The sequence below is a fragment of the Mustela nivalis genome (genome assembly GCF_964662115.1).
Source record: "Mustela nivalis genome assembly, chromosome: 15".
NCBI lineage: Eukaryota > Metazoa > Chordata > Mammalia > Carnivora > Mustelidae > Mustela > Mustela nivalis.
Genome location: NC_139034.1, coordinates 17,915,675 through 17,938,250, shown reverse-complemented (window position 1 = coordinate 17,938,250; position 22,576 = coordinate 17,915,675). Strand labels below are relative to the sequence as shown.

General features: G+C 34.6%; 1 protein-coding gene across 15 annotated transcripts in view; it reads right to left on the bottom strand.

The window, feature by feature from the left end:
* PDS5B (PDS5 cohesin associated factor B) overlaps positions 1 to 22,576 on the bottom strand; it is a 200,876-nt gene that overhangs the window by 27,165 nt on the left and 151,135 nt on the right. For all 15 annotated transcript variants that reach the window (XM_082700326.1, XM_082700335.1, XM_082700327.1 and 12 more), the window contains 3 exons: positions 9,899 to 9,967; positions 8,381 to 8,517; positions 448 to 571 (listed from right to left, as the gene is read on the bottom strand). In XM_082700326.1, the coding sequence (XP_082556452.1) occupies positions 448 to 571; positions 8,381 to 8,517; positions 9,899 to 9,967 (330 nt within the window). The remainder of the gene's footprint in view (positions 1 to 447; positions 572 to 8,380; positions 8,518 to 9,898; positions 9,968 to 22,576) is intronic.

The window sequence follows — 22,576 nt, the reverse complement described above, 5'->3', positions numbered from 1 at the left end:
GTGATATGCCTTAGGAAGAAAATACGTTAGTAAAGCTTCATTCAGGCATGAAATACAGCTCTGTTGGTCATGAGTTCAATGTTAATGACATGACTATAATATTAAATAATTTGTCTTTAAATTTATATGCTGATAGACTGACAAAAATGTTGTGACCAGAGGCTAGGAGAAACCACCCCTGTATTTTCCTTATAAACAATGGTTCAGTATTTGCTTATTCAGTGATTGGGGTGATTCTGCAGAAGAGAACTACAAACAACAAGAATCAAATGTACTATGTTAGCAATCCAAAACTTAAACCACAGTTTTAGAACTCTGAAACATTACTCATGAATATACTTTCCAAAAGGAGACAATTCAAAACTTTTCTCTCTACCATCATAGTGGATTTTTCCTTCCTAAAAGTCAAAGATATAAAGTCACATTCTATAAGGCCATCCTCCTTACATTGATAGCTAATGCGCAGAGCTGATACTGTTCTAATGTGATGATTTCATGATAACAAGGTTCTTGTGCCAGTTTCACAATAGCACTCCCAGCAGCAAGTCTCAGACGTGACATATCTGGTTTACTAAAAAATAAGCAAGAAAGAAAGAAAGTTAGATTTCTAAATGTCTGCACAAAAAAAAGGATCAAAGACAATTTAGTGATAATGAATATCCTATTATGTTTACTTAACTTTGACAGATGGTGTCTAATACTACAAAACTCTTCTCTTGAACATAGTCTATACTAAAGTCATTTTATTCCTTCATCCTAAACAAAACAGCTTGTAGCCAAGCTTAGAACAAATCTATTTGTATGTTTAGTTGCTGGGTCTAAAATCTTTCAGTATGGATTTTTTGGGATATGTGTTTACTTACAGATTAGGTACAAAAATGTCCTAAGGTGTTAATCAAGTCAACTAAAACCAATGTTCTAAAAAAAGAAGAATGAAAGAAGGCATAGTGGAAAACATCACAAGTTTTAGTTCAAATTCAACTTTCCAAATATTTCCAAGAAGCTTCTTTTAAATTTAAGAAAACTTCTGCTTAATGGGACACACCTCAAAAATTAGTAAACTCTTAACTAATAAAAACATCTAAACAATCCTTCCTTATATAGTGATATATTAGACAAATCCTGAAAAGGATGGAAAGTTGTAACTTCTTAACTAGGACCCTCTATGTTCTTCCACAGTAAAAGATAAAATATTCATAAAATAAGTATGTGTCTACCATATACACAGCACTGAGAGTGACATAAAAGACACATTCTTGGTTTTCTACAATCTAATGATCTAATTGGTTTAAGAATGCCCCCTATCTTTCTAAGAATTATGTAAAAATACTGACTGAATGCATGTCAACATTTATTAGGTTCTGAAGTTACATGTGCCAGAGGTGCTATTTGGTACATCCATAGCAGTATTCCAGGTAGCTATTATAAGGTAATTCACTTAACCATTATTAAAGGAAAATCTGTTTTTCTTACTGTAGTTTATTTTGTATGAAGATAAGTAATTAAATTAAATACTTTACAACTAAGTTTTTGAAGACCAAGTTTTTATATAAAGACATGTTTTATTTAAAAGTGAACTGGGGGGAGGAGCAACACAACAGAGGAGCAGGAGACCTGAATTTCATCTGGTCCCAGGAATTAAGCTAGTTAGTTATCAAACCATTCTGAACACCTACGAACTCAACAGGTGATCAAAAAAAAAAGAATAGCAGCAATTCTATGAACAGAAAAGAAACAACTTTATGGAAAGTAGGACATGCAGAGAAGTGAATCTGAGGTGATATTTGGGAAGACAGACCAAAGAGGAGGGAGCCTCCCTCAACCAGCTACCAGCAAGTGGTAGAGCAACAGAGCACAAAACCAGAACTTTTAGAAGTCCCCTCTGCTGAGGAACATCACTCCAGCGGTAAACTAGGGGTTGGAACCTTTGCTGGGACAGTGTGATCCCAGGACGCTCAGGGTTACAGAAGACTGGGGGTGCCCAAGTGTGAAAGAGCTCCAAAGTATCAGAGCAGGGAAGCCAGTTGCAAAGATAGAGCCAAGGAGTGGGCTCTCAGCTCAAGGCTGCCATAAACCATGATCCACATGATCTCTTTGAGCAGGGGCCACAAATATGGGGATGCTCCCCATGCTTCCCTTCCTCCCCGCTGGAGAAGTGGCATGGGAGCACACCACAGGAATCTGCTAGGTTCATAAACTCCAAATGGGGTCATATGTCAGAGACAGAAATGCTAGGTAACAGGCCAGGTGAGTACGGAGTGTGGCCAAAGACCAGGGAGACAGGAGTGACTGCTTTTTTCTAAGACTGAGGAATGGGGACCTGAATTCCTGGCTCCTCCTGGGCCTGCGTCTAGGAGGCCACCATTTTCATTCTCCTCCTCCATAGCTGTAGGGAAACCTTTCAGAGAAAAGCTACCAAGAGCAAACCAGATTACTTAGCTTCGCCCCTGACAAGGGCAGTGTAGTTCCACCTCGGGCAAAGACATCTGAGAATCACTGCAACAGCTCCCTCCCTTAGAAGATCAGTAAGAACTCCAGCCAAGACCAAGTATACCAACTTCAATGCTAGGGGAACACAGAATTCATGACTTCTCCCCATGATTCCTTAGTCTTTCAAAGTTAATTTTTTTAATTTTATTTTTTTTCTGTGTTTCTTTCTTTTTTTTAAAATTTTTCTTCCTTCTTTTTCAACCAACATCTTATCTTACCAATTCTCTACCAATTCCCTTTTTAAAAACTTTTTGAATTTTCATTTTTACAGTCATATTCTATCCCTTCATTGTATTTAACCCTATTTTTTGTATACATGTAAGTTTCTCTTTCTTTAGAATTTTGGTATACAGTTTCTTCTCTAGTGTATGGTTCTATTGTCTTACCTGATCACATTCTCTAATTTTTTTTTTATTTCTTTTTCAATCTTTCTTTCTTCTTTCAACCAACTTATCTTATCAATTCCTTTTCTAAAATCTTTTTTAACTTTCATTTTTATAATCATATTCCATCTCTTCATCGTATTTACCCATATTTTTGTACATATATAAGTTTTTCTTTAAAATTTTGGGAGACAGTTTCTTCTAACAGACCAAAATACACCCAAAATCTAGTGTGTGGCTCTGTTCTATTCACCAGCCTAAAAATATTCTTTTTTATTCTTTTCCCCCCAGTTTCAGGTCTCTTCTGATTTATTTAATATATATTTTTTCTGGGGTCATTGTTACCCTTTGAACATTTTGTTCTCTCATTCATCTATTCTTCCCTGGACAAAACAAAACAGAAAAACTCACTTCAAAAAAAAAAAAAAAATAGGAACAAGAGACACTACTGAGTGCCAGGGACGTAATCAACATGAACATTAGTAAGATGTCAGAACTAGAGTTTAGAATGACGATTATAAAGATAAGCCCAAGCTGGCATGAGAAAAGCATAGAAAATACTAGAGATTTCTTCTTTCTGGAGAAATAAAATCTAACCAAGTCTAAATTAAAAAGACTATTAATGAGGCGCAATCAATGGAGGCTGTAACTGCTAGGATAAATTCTCTTCTGAGAGAATTAGTGATATAGAAGAACAAATGATGGAGAATAAAGAAGCTGAGAAAAAGAGATAAAAAAACCACTGGATCATGAAGGAAGAATTTGAGAGACAAGTGATACCATAAGATGAAACAATATTAGAATAATTGGGATCCCAAAAGAATAAAGAGAGAGGGGAAGAAGGTATATTGGAATAAATTACAGTGGAAAACTTCCCTAACTTGGGGAAGGAAACAGGCATCAAAATCCAGAAGGCACAGAAAACCCCTTCTCAAAATCAATAAAAATAGGTTAACACCCTGACATCTAATAGTAAAACTTACAAATCTCAGAGACAAAGAGAAAATCCTGAAAGCAGCTAAGACAAGAGGACTGTAACCTACAACAATAGAAACATTAGATTGGCAGCAGACCTATCCACAGAGAGCTGGCAGGCCAGAAAGAACTGGGATGATATATTCAGGGTACTAAACGAAAAACACATGCAGCCAAGAATACTACGTCCAGCTGGACTGTCACTGAAAATAGAAGGAGAGATAAAAAGCTTCCAGGACAAACAAAAACTAAAAGAATCAGCAATCACCAAACCAGCCTACAACAAATACTGGAGGGGGTCCTCTAAGCAAAGAGAGAGCCAAAAAGTAACATAGACCAGGAAGGAACAGAGACAATATACAATAATAGTCTCTACATAATGCATACATACATAGTGAAACACAATGGCACTAAAATCATATCTTTCAATAGTTACCCTGAATGTAGATGGGCTAAATGCCCCAATTAAAAGACACAGGGTATCAGATTGGATAAAAAACAAGGCCCATTATTACGCTATTTCAAGAGATTCATTTGAGACCCAAAGACATCTCCAGATTTAAAGTGAGGGAGTGGAAAACCATTTACCATGCTAATGACATCAAAAGAAAGCTGGGGTGGCATTCCTTTTATCAGACAAATTGGATTTTAAGCCAAAGACTAAATAAGAGATGAGGAAGGACACTATATATTTTAAAAGGATCTATCCAACAGAAGATCTAACAATTGTAAATATTTATGCTCATAACATGGAAGCAGCCAACTATATAAACCAATTAATAACATAATCAAAGAAACACACTGACAATAATGCAGTAACAGTAGGGAACATTAACACCCCCCTCAATGAAATGGACAGATCATCTAAGCAAAAGATCAACAAGGAAATAAGGGCTTTAAATGACACACTGGACCAGACGATCATCACAGATATTCAGAACATTCCATCCCAAAGCAACTGAATACACATTTTTCTATAGTGCACATGGAACATTCTCCAGAATAGATCATATCCTAGGTCACGAATCAGGTCTCAACAGGTACCAAAAGATTGGGATCATTCCCTGCATATTTTCAGACCACAATGCTTTGAAACTAGAACTCAATCACAGAAGAAGCTGGAGGGACGCCTGGGTGGCTCAGTGGGTTAAGCCTCTGCCTTCGGCTCAGGTCATGATTTCAGGGTCCTGGGATCAAGTCCTGCATCAGGCTCTTTGCTCAGCGGGGAGCCTGCTCCCCCCCCCCCCGGTCTCTCTGCCTACTTGTGATCACTCTCTGTAAAATAAATAAATTCTTAAAAAAAGAAGAAGAAGAAGAAGAAGCTGGGAAGAACTCAAATACATGGAGGCCAAAGAGCAACCAGGTTGACCTGGCTGAATGGGTAAACCAGGAAATTAAAGAAAAATTTTAAAAATTCATGGAAACAAATAAAAATTAAAAACACATCTGTTCAAAATCTTTGGGATGCAGCAAAGGTGGTCCTGAAAGGAAAGTATATAGCAATACAAGCCTTTCTCAAGAAACAAAAAAGATGTCAAATACACAACCTAACCCTACACCTAAAGGACCTGGAGAAAGAACAGCAAAGAAAGCCTAACTCCAGCAGAAGAGAAATAGTAAAGATCAGAACAGAAATCAATGAAACAGAAACCAAAAGAACAGTAAAACAGATCAATGAAAGTAGGAGCTGGTTCTTTGAAAGAATTAGTAAGATTGATAAACCCCTGGCCAGATTTAATAAATTAAGAGAAAGGACCCAAATTAAAATCATGAATGAAAGAGGAGAGATCACAACCATCACCAAAGAAATACAATTATAAGAACATATTATGAGCAACTATATGCCAACAAATTACACAATCTGGAAGAAATGGAAGCATTCCTAGATACATACAAACTACCAAAAGTGAACCAGGAAGAAAAAGAAAACCTGAACAGATCGATAACCAGCAAGGACAATGAAGCAGGAATCAAAAATCTCCCAACAAACAAGAGCCCGGGGCCAGATGGCTTCCCAGGGGAATTCTACTAAATATTTAAGAATTAATATAGATTCTTCTGAAACTGTTACAAAAAATAGAAATAGAAGGAAACCTTCAAAATTCATTTTATGAGGCCAACATTACCTTGATCCCAAAACCAGACAAAGACCCCACCAAAAAGGAAAATTACAGACCAATATCCCTAATGAGCTTGGATGCAAAAATTCTCACCAAAATACTAGCCAAAAGGTTCCAACAGTACATTAAAAGGATTATTCACCATGAGCAACAGAGATTTATTGCTGGGCTGCAAGGCTGGCTCAACATCAACAAATCAATCAATGTGATACAATACATTAATAAAAGAAAGAATAAGAACCATAAGATACACTCAACAGATGCAGAAAAAGCATTTGACAAAATACAGCATCCTTTCTTGGTTAAAACTCTTCACAGTATAGGGATAGCGCGTATATACCTTAATATCATCAAAGCCATTCATGAAAAATCCACAGTGAATAGCATTCTCAATGGGGAAAAACTGAAAGCTCTTCCCCTAAGGTCAGGAATATGGCACGGCTGTCCACTATCACCACTGATATTCAACACAGTACTAGAAGTCCTAGCCTTAGCAATCAGACAACAATGAGTTATTGGGACTTTTTCAAGATCAAAAGCTTCTGCATAGCAAAGGAAACAGTCAACAAATCCAAAAGACAGCCAACAGAATGGGAGAAGATATTTGCAAATGACATCAGATAAAGAGCTAGTATTTAAGATCTATAAGAACTTATCAAACTCAACACCCAAAGAACAAATAATCCAATCAAGAAATAGGAAAACATGAACAGACATTTCTGCAAAGAAGACATCCAAATGGCCAATAGACACATGAAAAACTGCTTAACATTACTTGGCATCAGGGAAATACAAATCAAAACCTCAATGAGATAATGCCTCACACCAGTCAGAATGGCTAAAATTAACAAGTCAGGAAACAACAGATGTTGGCAAGGATGTGGAGAAAGGGAAACCCTCCTACACTACTGGTAGGAACGCAAGCTGGTGCTGTCATTTTGGAGAAGAGCATGGAGGTTCCTCAAAAAGTTGAAAATAGAGCTACCCTATGACCAGCAACCACACTACTGGGTATTTACCCTAAATTTACAAAGGTAGCGATCTAAAGGGGCATGTGCCCCCAAGTGTTTAGAGCAGCAATATCCACATAGCTGAACTATGGAAAGAGCCCTGATGTCCATTGACACATGAATGCAAAAAGAACTTGTGATACACACACACACACACACACACACACAGGAATATCATGCAGCTGTCAAAAAATGAAACCTTGCCATTTGCAACAAGAAGGACAGAAATAGAGGGTATTATGCTGAAGCAAAATAAGTCAATCAGAGAAAGACAATTATCACATGATCTCACTTATATGAGGAATATGAGAAATAAGGCAGAAGATCACAAAGGAAGAGAGGGAAAAAAAATGAAACAAGACAAAACCAGAGAGGGAGACAAACCATAAGAGACTCAATCTCCGGAAAAAAAGAGAGGGTTGCTGGAGTGGAGGAGGGTGGGGAGAGGGGGTTAGCCGGGTGATGGACACTAGAGCGTATGAGCTAGTGAATTGTGTAACACTGATGAATCACAGACCTGCACCCCTGAAACAAGTAATATAATACATTATATGTTAATTAAAACATTAATTAATTAAAAATTTTTTAAAAAGTGAAGTAATATAATTCCCATGTATTTGTAGAATTCAAATACACATTTGATTTCATTAAAGAATAACATGAATAAAAACAGGTGAGATTAGATCTAAATAAGCATATAAATAATGACTAATTTAATTATCATAACAGCTAGACAAGATAAGTATAATCATTATCTCTATTTTATAAACAAAGAAACTGAGACATAAGGAGGTTAAAGTGATTTGCTGGTATATCGTAGTGTCAGGATTTGAATACAGGCTCCAGGGTCCATTTTTTTCAATCACCATACGAAACTACATTTTTCAAGCAAAACAAAGTACATGTGTTTATATAATTTACATCTAGTACACATTTACATCTAGTACATTTGCATGTATTTATACTTCTGGAAATAGATTCAGTAAGTTGCCTTCTACCTAGTGTGTTCTTTTTCCTTCAGACATTAAGAATGCAAAATATCAGTTACTGATAAATTACTAACCATTTTCCAATTAGATATTTAAAAAAGTAAATATCTATTGTTTAAAATATTTACAATATATAGCAATACTCTGCCTCTGATATATGACTGCCATTTTTAAATAACCACTGTACAAAAGCTTATTACAATAAAAATATATGCATACATACATAGAAATACTACTTTTTTGTATTTTACATTTTATACTTTTTAAATTATGTAAATTAGCTGACATACAGCACATCATTAGTTTTTGATGTAGTGTTCAACTAATTACTTTCTTAAAAAGAACCTGCACCATTAGAAATTACACCAGATACTAAAATATTACTCAAGAACTCTGAAATAATAATTACATACCTAATTTTTCCCTGTTCTGTCAAGTCTCCATCACTATGCAATATTGTAGTTAGCAATCTTAAGGTAGATGTTCCTGATTTACTGTGATTATTTTTCATTCCAAGAAGCCATCGAACCATCATTTTAATAGCCTGAATCTATTTAAAAGACAAATTGACAAATACAACATTACTACATTTTAAAGAAATTCTGTATCCACCTTAAATATAATGAAATGGTTTTAACGGATGCTTTTTAAGAAAAGGAAAGGAAAAAAAAGTCATTCTTTTCTTTATATATCGAGATAAATGAATGTCTAAAAGATGTTTTACCCTCCCACCCAGGCAATTGACAAATGAATGATTTAACTGAAGACTGGTTCTTTTTGACTTTTTAATGTTTCCCCATCATAAATTCTGTTCTTTAGAACCCAAAGTAAAATGTTAACTTCCCTAGTCAGAAAACTTAACTTCCCAACTGCAAATTATATTCCATTTTTGTGCTACATTTTATAATTATGAAGTACTTAAAATTAAGTACTTTAAACCCTGTTATTGCCTCTAATGTTTCTAATAATTCTTTTTGATGGGGTGCATATTACCTCTTTTTCACCTATTATCTTAGCTTTCATCAGATCTATGCCTTAGCAGCTAAGTGGATCTTGAACAGTGGCATGTGGCAGACACTCTTCAGTTTTTTATTAAGCATAAGCTTAACTGCAGGAAGCCTGCCTTCTAATCCAGAGTTGCTTGACCTACACAAAACTGCTGCTTGACACCAATGCTGAGAAAGCAGGTTTATACTGGAACTCAGAAGTATCAAGCATCATTCCATCAGCTACTCTATAGGTCTGCGGAAACAGTATTGGCATCTGAAACTGGAATAACATAACAAAATAGTTCTTAATATAAAATATAAACCAGTACATGCATATATACATGACTGGATTTATAAGAAACTACGATGAGAAAAACAGTATTTAATATATTTGTTTCCGGCCTACACACCTTGGACAGTGGATTGAGATGAGGTCTACATGACAGACTATAGATCATTTTAGTAAATCAATACTCTCTACACTAGTGATAAGCAGTTTTTACCTATTACTTCTAATTCAAGGGCTAACAGGTTGAACTTTTTTAAAAAACCAAAATAAAAGTTTTATCAAATCCCACGGAAAAGATAGTCTTAAAACCTGATCAGTTTTACTTAACAGGAGAATGTACACAAGAGAACGGGCAATGTCTTTCACCCTTAAAAAGTTGATAACTAAGAACCAGCAACTGGGGGCAGTTTCAAGCACTTTTTTCCCCCCCCAAATCAGTTTGTGTGCAGCTGCCCATAGGGCCTCAGGTTTCTCAATATTGCCTCACACTCTCAGAACACTTGGGATGATGTCATACAATAAATATAAAAACTTGGGTGATTTTAATAGCCATATCTTTACAACAGGAATAAAAATTTTAACACTTTAATGATAATACAATCTGGTGGATATATTGATGTATTAAAATAAATAGACCTATGCATATCACTCACTTTGACCATTGTCTCAGGAGAAACTTCTTCATCTGGAACCCAAAGTTTAGTTGTCTTTTTTCCTGGGAGCTAAACAAAAATGAAGGACTTTAAAAAATAGAATTTTCATGTTTAATTAATATTTAGTGAGTGAATGAAATCTTTACCTTCTACAGTGACAGTCATTACAGATCACTAAAATACCTCATCTATTTTACAAAAAGGTTGAAAGACTTATCTTCACTAGTACCCACATAAAGCACTTACACATCCATCTGCAGCTGGTTCTTTCCAGGTATGAGGTAGGACAGACTTGATCTTACATATACTTCCTTACTTAGCCTTTGAGATTAATGATTCAATTATTTAAGGTGGCTGGCAAGGAGCAACAAAAAAAATCAATACAGCAAAAAAGCGTAGTTCTTAAACAAGGGAAAGGGTATTTACAAAAAATCCTGAGCAGAAGAAAAATTAGAAAGGTTTGCTGTTGACTGTAGGAAAACAAGAAGCATTAGTATCTTTGTACCTAAACCCCACCAAAATGGCAACACACACACACACACACACACACACACACACACACACACACACACAGCAGGGCTGGAAAACAAAAAGTGTCAAAAAGAAGGCCAGAACCTTTAAAAATGCAAAATATACAGTAAAAATATTAACAAGGCTAGATTCACATCTCCATAAAAAGCAGAAAATGGAAACATTTTCCAAAACAGATTTTTTTTTCCCCCACAATCACAGCATAATCCTGAGGTGATAGAGCGCAGGTATTTCAAGATGTGCATTTGCAGTGACAGCCAGGAAATTAAAGCAAGGTGACAAAAGAGCCGAGCTCAATCTTGGAACACTGGAGATCTAGTGTACCGCCAGCTGACAGGAGTGACTTCCAAAAGCAGCCTGGGAAGCAAATCAAATAGTAGCTCAGGTAACCCTCTGGCAACAGTATAGGTAGCCCCAACATCCAGAAGGCAAACTCATCAAACACATACAGTTTAGGATGCATTTCCACTGAGAAGTGCCTTTGAAGTAAAAAGTGTAAATAATGAAAAAACAATCACATTAGAAACATTCTGATGAAGTTTCTAAACTAAGAATATTAAAAAGATCCTCAAAAATTCTATGGGGAACCTTCCAAATAAGAAGCAAGAATCAGATCAACTTCAGATTTCTCAGCTACAAGACACGATGCCAAAAAACAATAATCTGGATTTTCTGCAGCCAAGTACCCTGAAACACAGGATTCTGGCACTCAAGAACAAGGGAAAAAAATATCTTTAGCAAGCTAGGACAGAGAATAAGTTTCCAAATTATAAGCCATTTTGAAAGAATTATTCAAAGATATACTCCACTAAAATATTTAATTTTTTCATAAGAAAAAATTCAAATAGCATATATTACAAAATAGAAAGTTATTATAAATAAAATCAACAGACTATCAGATGGTTCAAAGATAATAATATAAAACCAAAACAGATGCAACAAAACCAATGACAGAGAAAATCTAAAAATAATGGGATGAAACAATAAACTAGTCAAGATAATAAAAAACATGAAATGGGCTATGGATTTAATTTGGATACTGGTTTAAACAGGATATTGAAGTATTTTTTTAAATCTTATTCAACAGTAAGCTATAAAATTAATGAACATTTGGACAACCAGCAGAATAGTACCAAAATAAATCAAAACAAAAGTGACTTCAAAAAAATAAAAGAGTAGAGATTGAAAACTTTACCACCACATAAGATTTGAATATATCACTTAAAAAAAAAACTGGTAGATGAAGTTGAAATGAAAAATGATAAGCAGAGGAAGCATATATAGAAATATAAGAAAATTAATATATAGATAAGAGATTCAAGGATTAGAAAATAATCAAAACTGGAATTCTTTTAAAAAAAGCAAAGATTTATTTTGGAGTGAGAGAGAGAGCACGCATGCATGCAGGTGTGGGAGGCACGGGGAGAGGGAAATGGAGAGAGAATCTCAAGCAGACTGACGCCCTGAGCACAGTCTGATGTGGGGCTCAATCCCACAACCTTGAGATTATGACCTGAGCAGAAACCAAGAGTTGGAAACTCAACCAACTCCAACACCCTGTTTTGAAAGAAGATGAAAACTATAAAATAATTCTCCAAATCAACCCCACGAACATAAAATGCAATTTAAAAAAATCAAAGTACCCAACAAAGTTGTACAAGAAAAATTTTTTGAATTTTCTTTACAAAGAAAATTGCAAAAGTTTAATGAAAGACATCTTGTAGATGAGCAAACAAAGCAATGGTAAAGAATAGATGCTATACACCCTATGACAGATAACAATAAGAGGACTGAAAGAAAGAAAGGTTATTCAAGAACTTTTGATGGGAAATTTGGTTGTCCTATGGAAGTAAAAAGAAATGAAATCCTTAAGACACAGCACACAAACAAACAAATCAATTCCAGATGGATTAAATTTTTTAAGTGTGAAAAGAAAATCTCAAGACTTTCAGACCATATGGGAGACTATTTTTATGACACTAGAGTAGGGAAGGATTTCTTAAGGATGTAAAAAGCACTAACTACAGAAGAATGATAAATTTAGCTATATTAAAATTAATAATTTTTGTTCAAAGGGCACCATAAATGAAAAGGACACACCATAAATGAGAATTTATGCATTTTTATGAAGATATTGCAACATATACCTGAAAAAGTATTAATGTGTATAAAGATTACCTATAAGAAAAAGACAAAAAGCCTGGGGAAAAAAGGCAAAAGGCCTCAAAAAGAAATTTCAGAAAGAGGCAACAAGAATGGTGATGAAACATAAAAACTTAATTAGTAACCAAGAAGATGCAAATTAAGACCATAATGAGACACTATTTTCCAACTTTTAGATGGGAAAAAATTAAAAGATCTGACACTAATGGGGACAATATACTGCTAGTAAAAAATAAGTTTTAACAATGATTTTGAAAAGTAAGTTGGGAATAAAATGAAAAGTTAAATGTGTGTACACACTGTTACACATCATTTTCACTTGTATAAATATAACCTAGAGAAATTCTTGCTCATATGCATCATGGAGCCTCTCTAAGAACATTCACAGGAACACTGCTTCAAAGAGTAAAGAAATGGAAATATTTCAAATGTGCACTAAGAGAATAAATATAAGATATTTCACAGTGTTAATATAATACACAGTAATGAATCACGGACAGCTAGATGCAGTAACAAGGGAAGGTTATTCAAAGAAACAAACATGTAATGATAAAGGCAAGTCAGCCAAGAATATATGGTATAACTCATAAACCTCAAGAATAAGCAAAACTAAGCCAAGTATGTTATTCAGAGACATATATGTGCCAAAGTGGTGTTTTGTTCTTATTAGGGAAGAGTAAACCCCAATTCAACACAGCAGTGACCTGGGGCAGAGAAGAAACAAAAAGAAAAGTCTAGAGAGTAATAAACCAGGAACTAACAGTACACAAACGTTCACTGTATTATTATAAAACAATTATACAAATGTTAAATATATATTCCCTTGTACATATCAAATATAACATTAAAATAAGACAAATTAATGGGTTAATAGAGGTGAAAGTTCTGTTCTGACAAGAGCTGATTAGGTTTTTTTTTGAACCTACCTTCCATGGAATAAATGGAAAGGTTGGATAAAAGATCTTTTTAAAAATCAGTCTGAAGGTGATAAAAGAGCTACCAAAGCAGTGCGAATTTGCCAGGCAAAGTTTCAAAAGGGGGATGAAATCAAGATTTGAGTCTGGCCCTATGACTGCTTTTCTCATACAAATGATAACTGATTCTGAAAGTGAAAGAGACTTAACAGGTTGAACAACATCTGCATCACTGTCACAGAGCAGGAAGGAAAAAAATTGGAAATCTGGGTCCAATAAAGAACAGAGTCCCTGTTAAATACCTCAGAGTACTGGGTAGCTCCCTAACAGATATACCCTACACATAAAGGTAACCAGAAAAAGAATTAGCCTGTCAAAAACTGAAGCCCAGTTTCCAGTTAGTGCACTCTTGCCTGGACCAAACTGATCTGACAACAGCTCAACTACCTGTCAGAAGGGAAGTAAAGTCACCTCCAGAAGAATTACAAAATCATTCACAACCTCAAATTATCTGAACATTTTTCACAGGCAAAGTCTACCATGCATCAAAGTAACATGCATATAAGAAAAGATGTGACCAAAAAATAAGAGGGAAAAAAACAGACAAGACAAAGAGCCACAGGAGGTCTAGAAAGTAAGGCTGATATAAACTTCAACATAATTAAAGAAGTTCAACAATTCAATGACAAGACAGGAGAATTCTGGCAGGGAATTAAAAGCTATATTAAAAACTACAAAGAAATTACACATTGAAATATAAAATAAGTGCAATTAAGAATTCAGTGCATGGGTTTAACATAGGATTAGACAAATCTATCGAGTGAATTAGTAAATTCAAATGCAGGTCAGAAGAAAACAAAATGATGCATGAATAGGGGGGAAAGTACATAAAGGTGTCAAACAGCTGGATCACAGCAAAAGAAATTGTATGTTTTTAAGTGTATAGTTAGAATTGCAGTTAAGAGAGGAAAGAGAATATGATACAAAAATTATTCAGAACTTTTACAAGACTTCAAAGCTGTACATTCAAGAAGAGCTACAAGCCCCAAGTAGGATAAATACAAAGAAAAGCACACCTAGACACATCATCGTGAAAATGGGACCAATGCAAAACAGAAAAGATTAAAAGCATTCAAAGCCAAAGAAAAACCTTCAAAGGAACTCAGACTGTCAGACAATGTCAAGAGAAAAGGTAAGGAAATGGAAGATAATGGTACAATATTTTTAAATTACTGAGGGAGAAAATATACCAGGCTAGAATTCTAAACCTGAAGAAAATATCCTTTAAAAAATGAAGGCAAAAACAAGACATTTTTCAGGCAAATAAAAACCGAGAGACTCCATCAGCATTAATCCACACTAAAAGAAATACTTCTTTTAATTCTTCAAGTATAAAGAAAATCATCACATAGACAAAAAGGAATGAAAAAATAAGAGAAATGGAAAAGATGTTGGTAAGTCTAAATAAATATTAACTGTAGAAAATATAATAGTGATGGCCCTGTGTGAACAAAAGCACAAAAAGCATCAGGAAATAAAGGGAATTAAAGTATGATCAGGTTTCTTAAATACTGAACCTGCTGTCCTGAAAGCTTAAAACACACTAATCGAGGGGCGCCTGGGTGGCTCAGTGGGTTAAGCCGCTGCCTTCGGCTCAGGTCATGATCTCGGAGTCCTGGGATCGAGTCCCGCATCGGGCTCTCTGCTCAGCGGAGAGCCTGCTTCCCTCTCTCTCTCTCTGCCTGCCTCTCCATCTACTTGTGATTTCTCTCTGTCAAATAAATAAATAAAATCTTAAAAAAAAAAAACACTAATCGATACTGGCCTTCAGAACTCAAGGGAGAATACTGTATCCTCTAGGACAACTACTAAAAGAATAGGAAAATGTAAAAACCAAGTCACTAACGGGGGAAATGGAATAAAAGTAATCAAAAACAAGGAAAGAGGGGAGCCTGGGTGGCTCAGTGGGTTAAGCCTCTGCCTTTGGCTCAGGTCATGATCTTGGGATCTTGGGATCAAGCCCTGCATCCGGCTCTCTGCTCAGCCTCTACCTGCCTCTCCGCCTACTTGTGATCTTTCTCTGTCAAATAAATAAATAAAATCTTAAAAGAAAAAAAAAAAAAAAAAGGAAAGAAAGAAGAATAAAATGCATACAGAACTGACAGAACAAACTGAAAATAAAAACCAGATAGTGAATTAACTCAAATCACTATTAACATTACATGTAAACAGACTATTATAAATAAAAGACAAAGTTGAAAGAATGTATGCCAGAACTATGTTGAGTGCAGTGTCATATATATGCCATTTAGATGAAGTTTTCAAGTCCTCTATTGGATACTATTAGTCCATCCACCGCTCTAAGACTGAGAAGAAGACAAAAATGTCCACTATCACCACTTCTAGTGTTTTGAAGGTCCTGGCTAAAGCACGAGAAAGAAAAAAAAATAAAAGGCACTAAGAGTGAGAAAAAAAAAAAAAAAAAGCTGTCTTTATGAACAAATGACTATAAAAAAAAGAGAAAATCCCCCAAATGCAGAAACTAACTAGTAGAAATTAAAAACTGCCTTTAACAAGATTCTAGGATAAAAGTCAATATAAAAATGAAATTACTTCATATCTACATGCCAACAAAATGCAGTTAAGAGATAATAAGTATTAAAAATCTTATTATTTATAATAGCATCGAGCAACATAATATACCTAGGAACATATTTAAGAAAGCTAAAACATCTACACAGAAACTTAGGAACATTACCCAGGGAAATCAAAGAATAAGACATACACAATCTTTAAGAAACAGCTCAGGATTGTAATACCATGTTCACAGAGTGAAAGGCAGTATTATAATGATGATTTATAATTCATTATAAATACTGAATAAATAATATATTTATATAAATACATATTATATATTTATATAAATATATAATATATATAAATATATATTTATATTAAAATATATTTACACATGCAAATATATATAAATAATTTATAATTATGATAATTCATTATAATTATATAATGATTTATAATTCATCACCAGCCCTATCAAAATTCCAGCCAGGTACATATAGTATGTTGGCTTAGAGTGGTACAGGGAGAAGTGACAAGCTGATTCTAAAATGCAGACAGGGGATGCCTGGGTGGCTCAGTCTGTTAAGCAGCTGCCTTTGGCTCAGGTCATGATCCCAGCATCTTGGGATCGAGTCCCAAATCGGGTTCCTTGCTCTGAGGGGAGCCTGCTTCTCCCTCTGCCTCTGCTTGCCACTCTGCTTGCCTGTACTCCCTCTCTCTGACAAATAAATAAATAAAAATCTAAAATGCAGACAGAAACCAAACAAAATAAAGCAACTTAGATAGAAATGCAAAAAGCTAACAATAGCCAAAATAATCCTGAAAAAGATGATGATGATGAAGCAGCAGTGATAGCAGTAACAGCAGCAGTTGTCACTGAAGGGATCTATAACACTTAAGCTACTAGATATCAAAACCTGTCAAAGAACTCTTGAGAAAGAACAATAAAGCCGGACACATCAGGTGCCCAGATTTTAAACTATACTCCAAAACTACAGTTATCAAAAAAGTATGGTACTGGCATGAAAACAGACACAGAGATCAGCAGGATAGAACAGGGAGCTCATAGATAAACCCATGTACATGTGGCCAATTCATCTATGACACAGGAGGCAAGAATATACAGTGGGGAAAGGACAATCTCTTCAATAAAGAGTATTGAAAAAACTGGACAGCTACATGCAAAAGAATGAAACTGGACCACAATCTTACACCACACACAAAAACAAATTCAAAAGGGGAAAAAAGATTTGGATATAAGACCTGAACTCATAAAACTTCTAGAAAACACAAGTATTTGACATCAGCCTTAGCAATGTTTTTGGAAAGGTCTCCCCAGGCAAGGGCAACCAACACTAAAATAAACAAATGGACTATTATCAAACAAAAAATCTTTTCCACAGCAAAGGAATCAACAAAAAGAAAAGGCAACATACTGAATGGGAGAAGATATTTGCAAATCATACCTCAGATAAAGGGTTAATATCCAAAATATATAAAGAATTTACACAACTTGATAGCAAAAAACACAACTCAATTAAATAATGGGCAGAGAGGGTGGCCTGGGTGCCTCAGTCAGTTAAGTGTCTGCCTTGGCTTCAGGTCATGATCCCAGAGTCCCAGGATAGAATCCCACATTGGGCTCTCTGCTCAATGGGGGGTCTGCTTCTCCCTCTGACCCTTCCCCCTCTTGCACTTTCTCTCTCACTCTCACTCAAATAAATAAAATCTTTTTTAAAAAATGTTTAAAAAAATAAATAATGGGCAGAGGACTTGAATAAACAAATTTTCCAAAGAAGACATACAGATGGCCTACAGGCACATGAGAAGATGCTCAACATCACTAATCGTCAATGAAATGCAAATCAAAACCACAATGAGCTATAACCTCACACCTATCAGAACGACCAGTATCAAAGATACAAGGAATAGACTGGTAGGTGCCAGAGGCAGGCGTAGGTGGGCAAGATGGCTGAATAGGGTCAAAGGTACAAAATTCCAGTCATAAAATAAAAAGTCATGGAATGTAATGTATAGCATGGTGACTACAGTCATTGCGTACTGGTAAGTTGCCAAGAGAGTAAATCCTTAAATTAGATTTTCCACAGGAAAAAAAAAATTTATAACTGTGTGGGGATGGATAGTTATTGTGGTGATCGCTTCACAATATATAAAATAATGAATCATTATATTATACACATCAAACTAATATAATGTTATGGCTCAGTTAGTCAGGCATCTGCCTTCAGCTTGGGTGGTGATCCCAGGATCCTAGGATTGAGTCCCACATGGGGCTCCTTGCTCTGTGGGGAGCCTGCTTCCCCCTCTGCCTGCCGTTTCCCCCTGTTTGTGCACTCTCTCTCTCTCTGCGACAAGTAAATGAATAAAATATTTTTTAAAATGTTATATGTCAAGTACATCTCAATAAAAAAGATTATAAGACAACTTAAAAGACAACCTACAGAATGGAAGAAAATATATGTGAACCATGTATCTGACAAGAGACTCGTATCCAGATTATATAAAGAACTATTACCATTCAACAAAAATACAACCGTAAAAAATGAGCAAAAGACTTATGTAGACTTTGCTCCAAAAAGATATAAAAATGGCTAATAAGTACATCAAAAGATGCTCAGCATCATTAGAGAAAAGCAAATCAAAACCACAATGAGATATCATTTCATGCTCGCTAGAACTATAGCTTATAATCAAATAGCTCGCTAGAACTAGAGCTATAATCAAATTAACAGAAAATAAATTGGCGACGATGAGGAGAAATTATAACTTTCATACACTGCTGGTAGGAAGGTAAAATGGTATAGCCTCTGTGGAACAATCAATTCCTCAAAAAGTTAAACACAGAATTACCATATAATCCAGCAAAGATATATACCTAGGATTATACCTAAAGAACTAAACACAGGTATTCAAACAAATACTCAAACACAAAATTCATAGCAGCACTTTTCACAATATTCACAAGGTGAAAACAACCCAAATGTTGATCAATGCATGAATGGATAAACAAATTGTGATAAATACGTACAATAGAATATTATTCAGCCATAAAATGGAATGAAATACTGATAGAGGGTACAATGTGGATGAGCCTCAAAAATATTATGTAAGTGACAGAAGAGTAACACAGAAAGTCATACAATGGAATTGTATGATTCTATTTATAAGAAATATTCAGAATAGTTAAATCCATTAAGACAGACAGGAGATTGGTGGTTGCCCAACCTGGGGGAAATGAGGTATAACTGCTTAGTGAAAATTATCTGGAACTAGATAGAGGTGTTGGTCACAAAAACTGTGAATGTACTAAAATGTGACTAAACTGTATACTTTAAAATGATTAATTTTATGTTATGTAAATTTCACCTCAATTTTTTAAAAAATTGCAGTAGGGAAGACAGTCTTTTCAATAAATGGTGGGGTCAGATGGAAATAAAATAATGAATCCTGACATTTACCACATACCACATACAAAAATCAATCCTAAATAGATTATATAGCTAAATGTGAAAGTAAATAAACAAAGCTTCTAGAGCAACACTGTCTAACAGAACCTCAAGATGGTAGAAATGTTCTGCGCTGTCCAACACTAGCAATATGTGGCTAGTGAGCACTTGAAATGTGTGAATACATTTCCAGTTATATTTAGTTCAAATTTAAATAGCTACATGTGGTTAGAGGCTTGTGTATTACCATACTTCTAGAAAATAATATAGGGACTACTTTCACAACCTTGGGGTAGGTAAAAAAGAAAAGGTTCGTACTAACTAAAAAGAAAATAATGGGCTTTGTTAAAACTAAGAATTTCCTTTTTTAATTTTTTAAAAGATTTTATTTATTTGAGAGAGAGTACAAAGCAGGGAGTTGGAGGGGCAGAGGGAGAGGGAAAAGCAGGCTCCCTGTTGAGGAAGGACCCCAATACAGAACGCAATCCCAGGACCCTAAGATCATGATCTGAGCTGAAGGCAGATCACTTAACTGACTGAGCCACCCAGGAGCCCAAATTAAGAACTTCTGTTCATAAAAAAACACCATTAAAAGAGTGAGAAAGCAAATTACAAAGTGGGAAAAGGTATCTGCTAAACATACTGCCAACAGGATACATAAGGGACTCTTATGAGGAATAAAAGAGAGACTGACAATTTAAAAGAAAAATGTGGAAGAGGCTTGAGCAGACAATTAACAAAAGAGGACAGCCAAAATATCAATACATATATGAGAAAGTGCCTAAGGGCATACTATTCATTACACATTCACATAATAGCTAAAAAGTTAAAGACTGGCATATCTAGTACACTCAAGGGAATGGTACAACTAGAACTCTCATTCAGCACATATAAGAATGTTAACTGGTCTAATCACTTTGAAAAATAATTTGGCAAGAAAAGAAAAGAAAAAAGGGAGGAAGGGAGGGAGAAGAAAAGAAAGAAAAACAGTTTGGCAAAATTTACTAAAACAACTCACACAGGAGTGCCTGGGTGGCTTAATCGGTTGAGTGTCTGACTCTTGGTATTGACTCAGGTCATGATCTCATGGTTGTGAGATCGAGCCCTTCTTGATCTCGAGATTGAGGCTTCTCAATCAGCAGGGAGTGTGCTTGAGATTCTCACCATTTCCTTCCCTTCCTCCCCCCCTTCCCTAATTCATGCCTGGGTGTACACCCTCTCTCTCTAAAATAAATAAATCTTAAAAAGAAAAATAAAACAACTTAACATACTCTAAGATACAACAATTACACTACAACAGAAATGTATATATTAACACACAAAATGATACATAAGAGTATTTGTTAACAACAGCAGGCATTTAACATTGGAAATAACCTAAATGTCTAGCAACAGAACAGATTCATGGTATATATATGAACAATGGAATACTATACAGCAACAAAAGTATAGCAGCCACTACTGCTATACACAACAGGATGGATTTACCTCACAATGGAGAATAAATTGGGAATAAATAAATAAATAAAATGTAAGTAATATTAGATATATATTTATATCATATATTTATATTATAAATATTTATTATATTTACCATGTATTTATCATAAATAAATTTATAACATGTGATAAGTATCATTATAAATTTATATATTTATAATGATATTTATCATATATAAAGTATATAAATAAATATACATTTATATAAACATACATATATACATGAATATGTATATTTATATATGAATATATAATATATAATTAAATATAAATATAAATAAACATAAAATATTAAAAAATAAATAAAAATGGAAGAATGGAAGGGATAATAACAAGAGAAAGACACAGGGGCTTTGGGGGCTGGTAATCTAACCTACTGTCAGTTAGTCAAAAATCTTAACTGTGGTAAGTCAATGAACCATAGCCTTAAAAAGTATATTTTTCTGATATATTTTATCTCAACAAAATTTTTTCATTAAAGAAAACAACACAGTAAAGATCCAGAAAATTTTAAATACATGATTAGCATTCATGACCTAAAGAATATGAAATACTGTACTTAGGGGAAGAAAAGTGAGAGACACAGCTAAAGAACATAGCCACAGCCACAGATGAAGGTAATTAACACAAAAACTATGTGTCTTAATTTACAGGGCCTTAGTCAACTAATGGTAAACAGCCACAAATCATCAGAGATCTAATACATACAATTATCTCGACTATTATCCCCATAAACTATTTTCCATAACAAATCTGTTTAAAAGTATTAATAGTATTAAAATAAATTAATATAAGAATGACAGATATGAAACATGTAGTAATACAGATATATACATGTAGTAATACAGATATATACTGCAAGAATTATAACTGTATTTTAGGAGGAGAAACTTTATCTTATACTTCTTTTAATTCTCCAAAGAACTCAGTATAGTGCTAGCACACTATAGACACAAAACTGATAGTTATATATGTGTCTGCACAGGCACGTTTATGTGTGTGGGTTTGTGTGAATACACATAAATACGCACACACATATATACAACCCCACGTGACTGTAAGGCGTCAGTTCTCCCACATCCAAACAAGCAATGCCTCAAAGACAAACTGAAGACAGACAAAATCACTATTTCTTTCCTAATGTTTTCTCCCAATCTCTTCTAATTCTCTCCTATATGAAGGGAAATAAACAACTATTGTCATGACAACCATACTTAAACTAGCTTGTCAGTCTTCACGTTTTTTAAAACAGATGTCATTATAAAAGTTAACCTACTGTAAAGATGAAAAAGAACCAAATGATACTTTGTATTTATCAAGGAATACACTGCAGGTTACATGCCTATGCTCAACTATAGAGATGTTTCAATGTTGTTTTAGTTCTAATGGAGGTAATGTTAAAAAAAGATAGGAAAACCTAAAAGAAGGCAAGTAAATGGACATGTTATTTCCATTATTTCACTTCTCTCTTTGTTGAATAAAAAATTTTAGAAGATAACACTGTGAAGAACACAAGTCTAAATAAT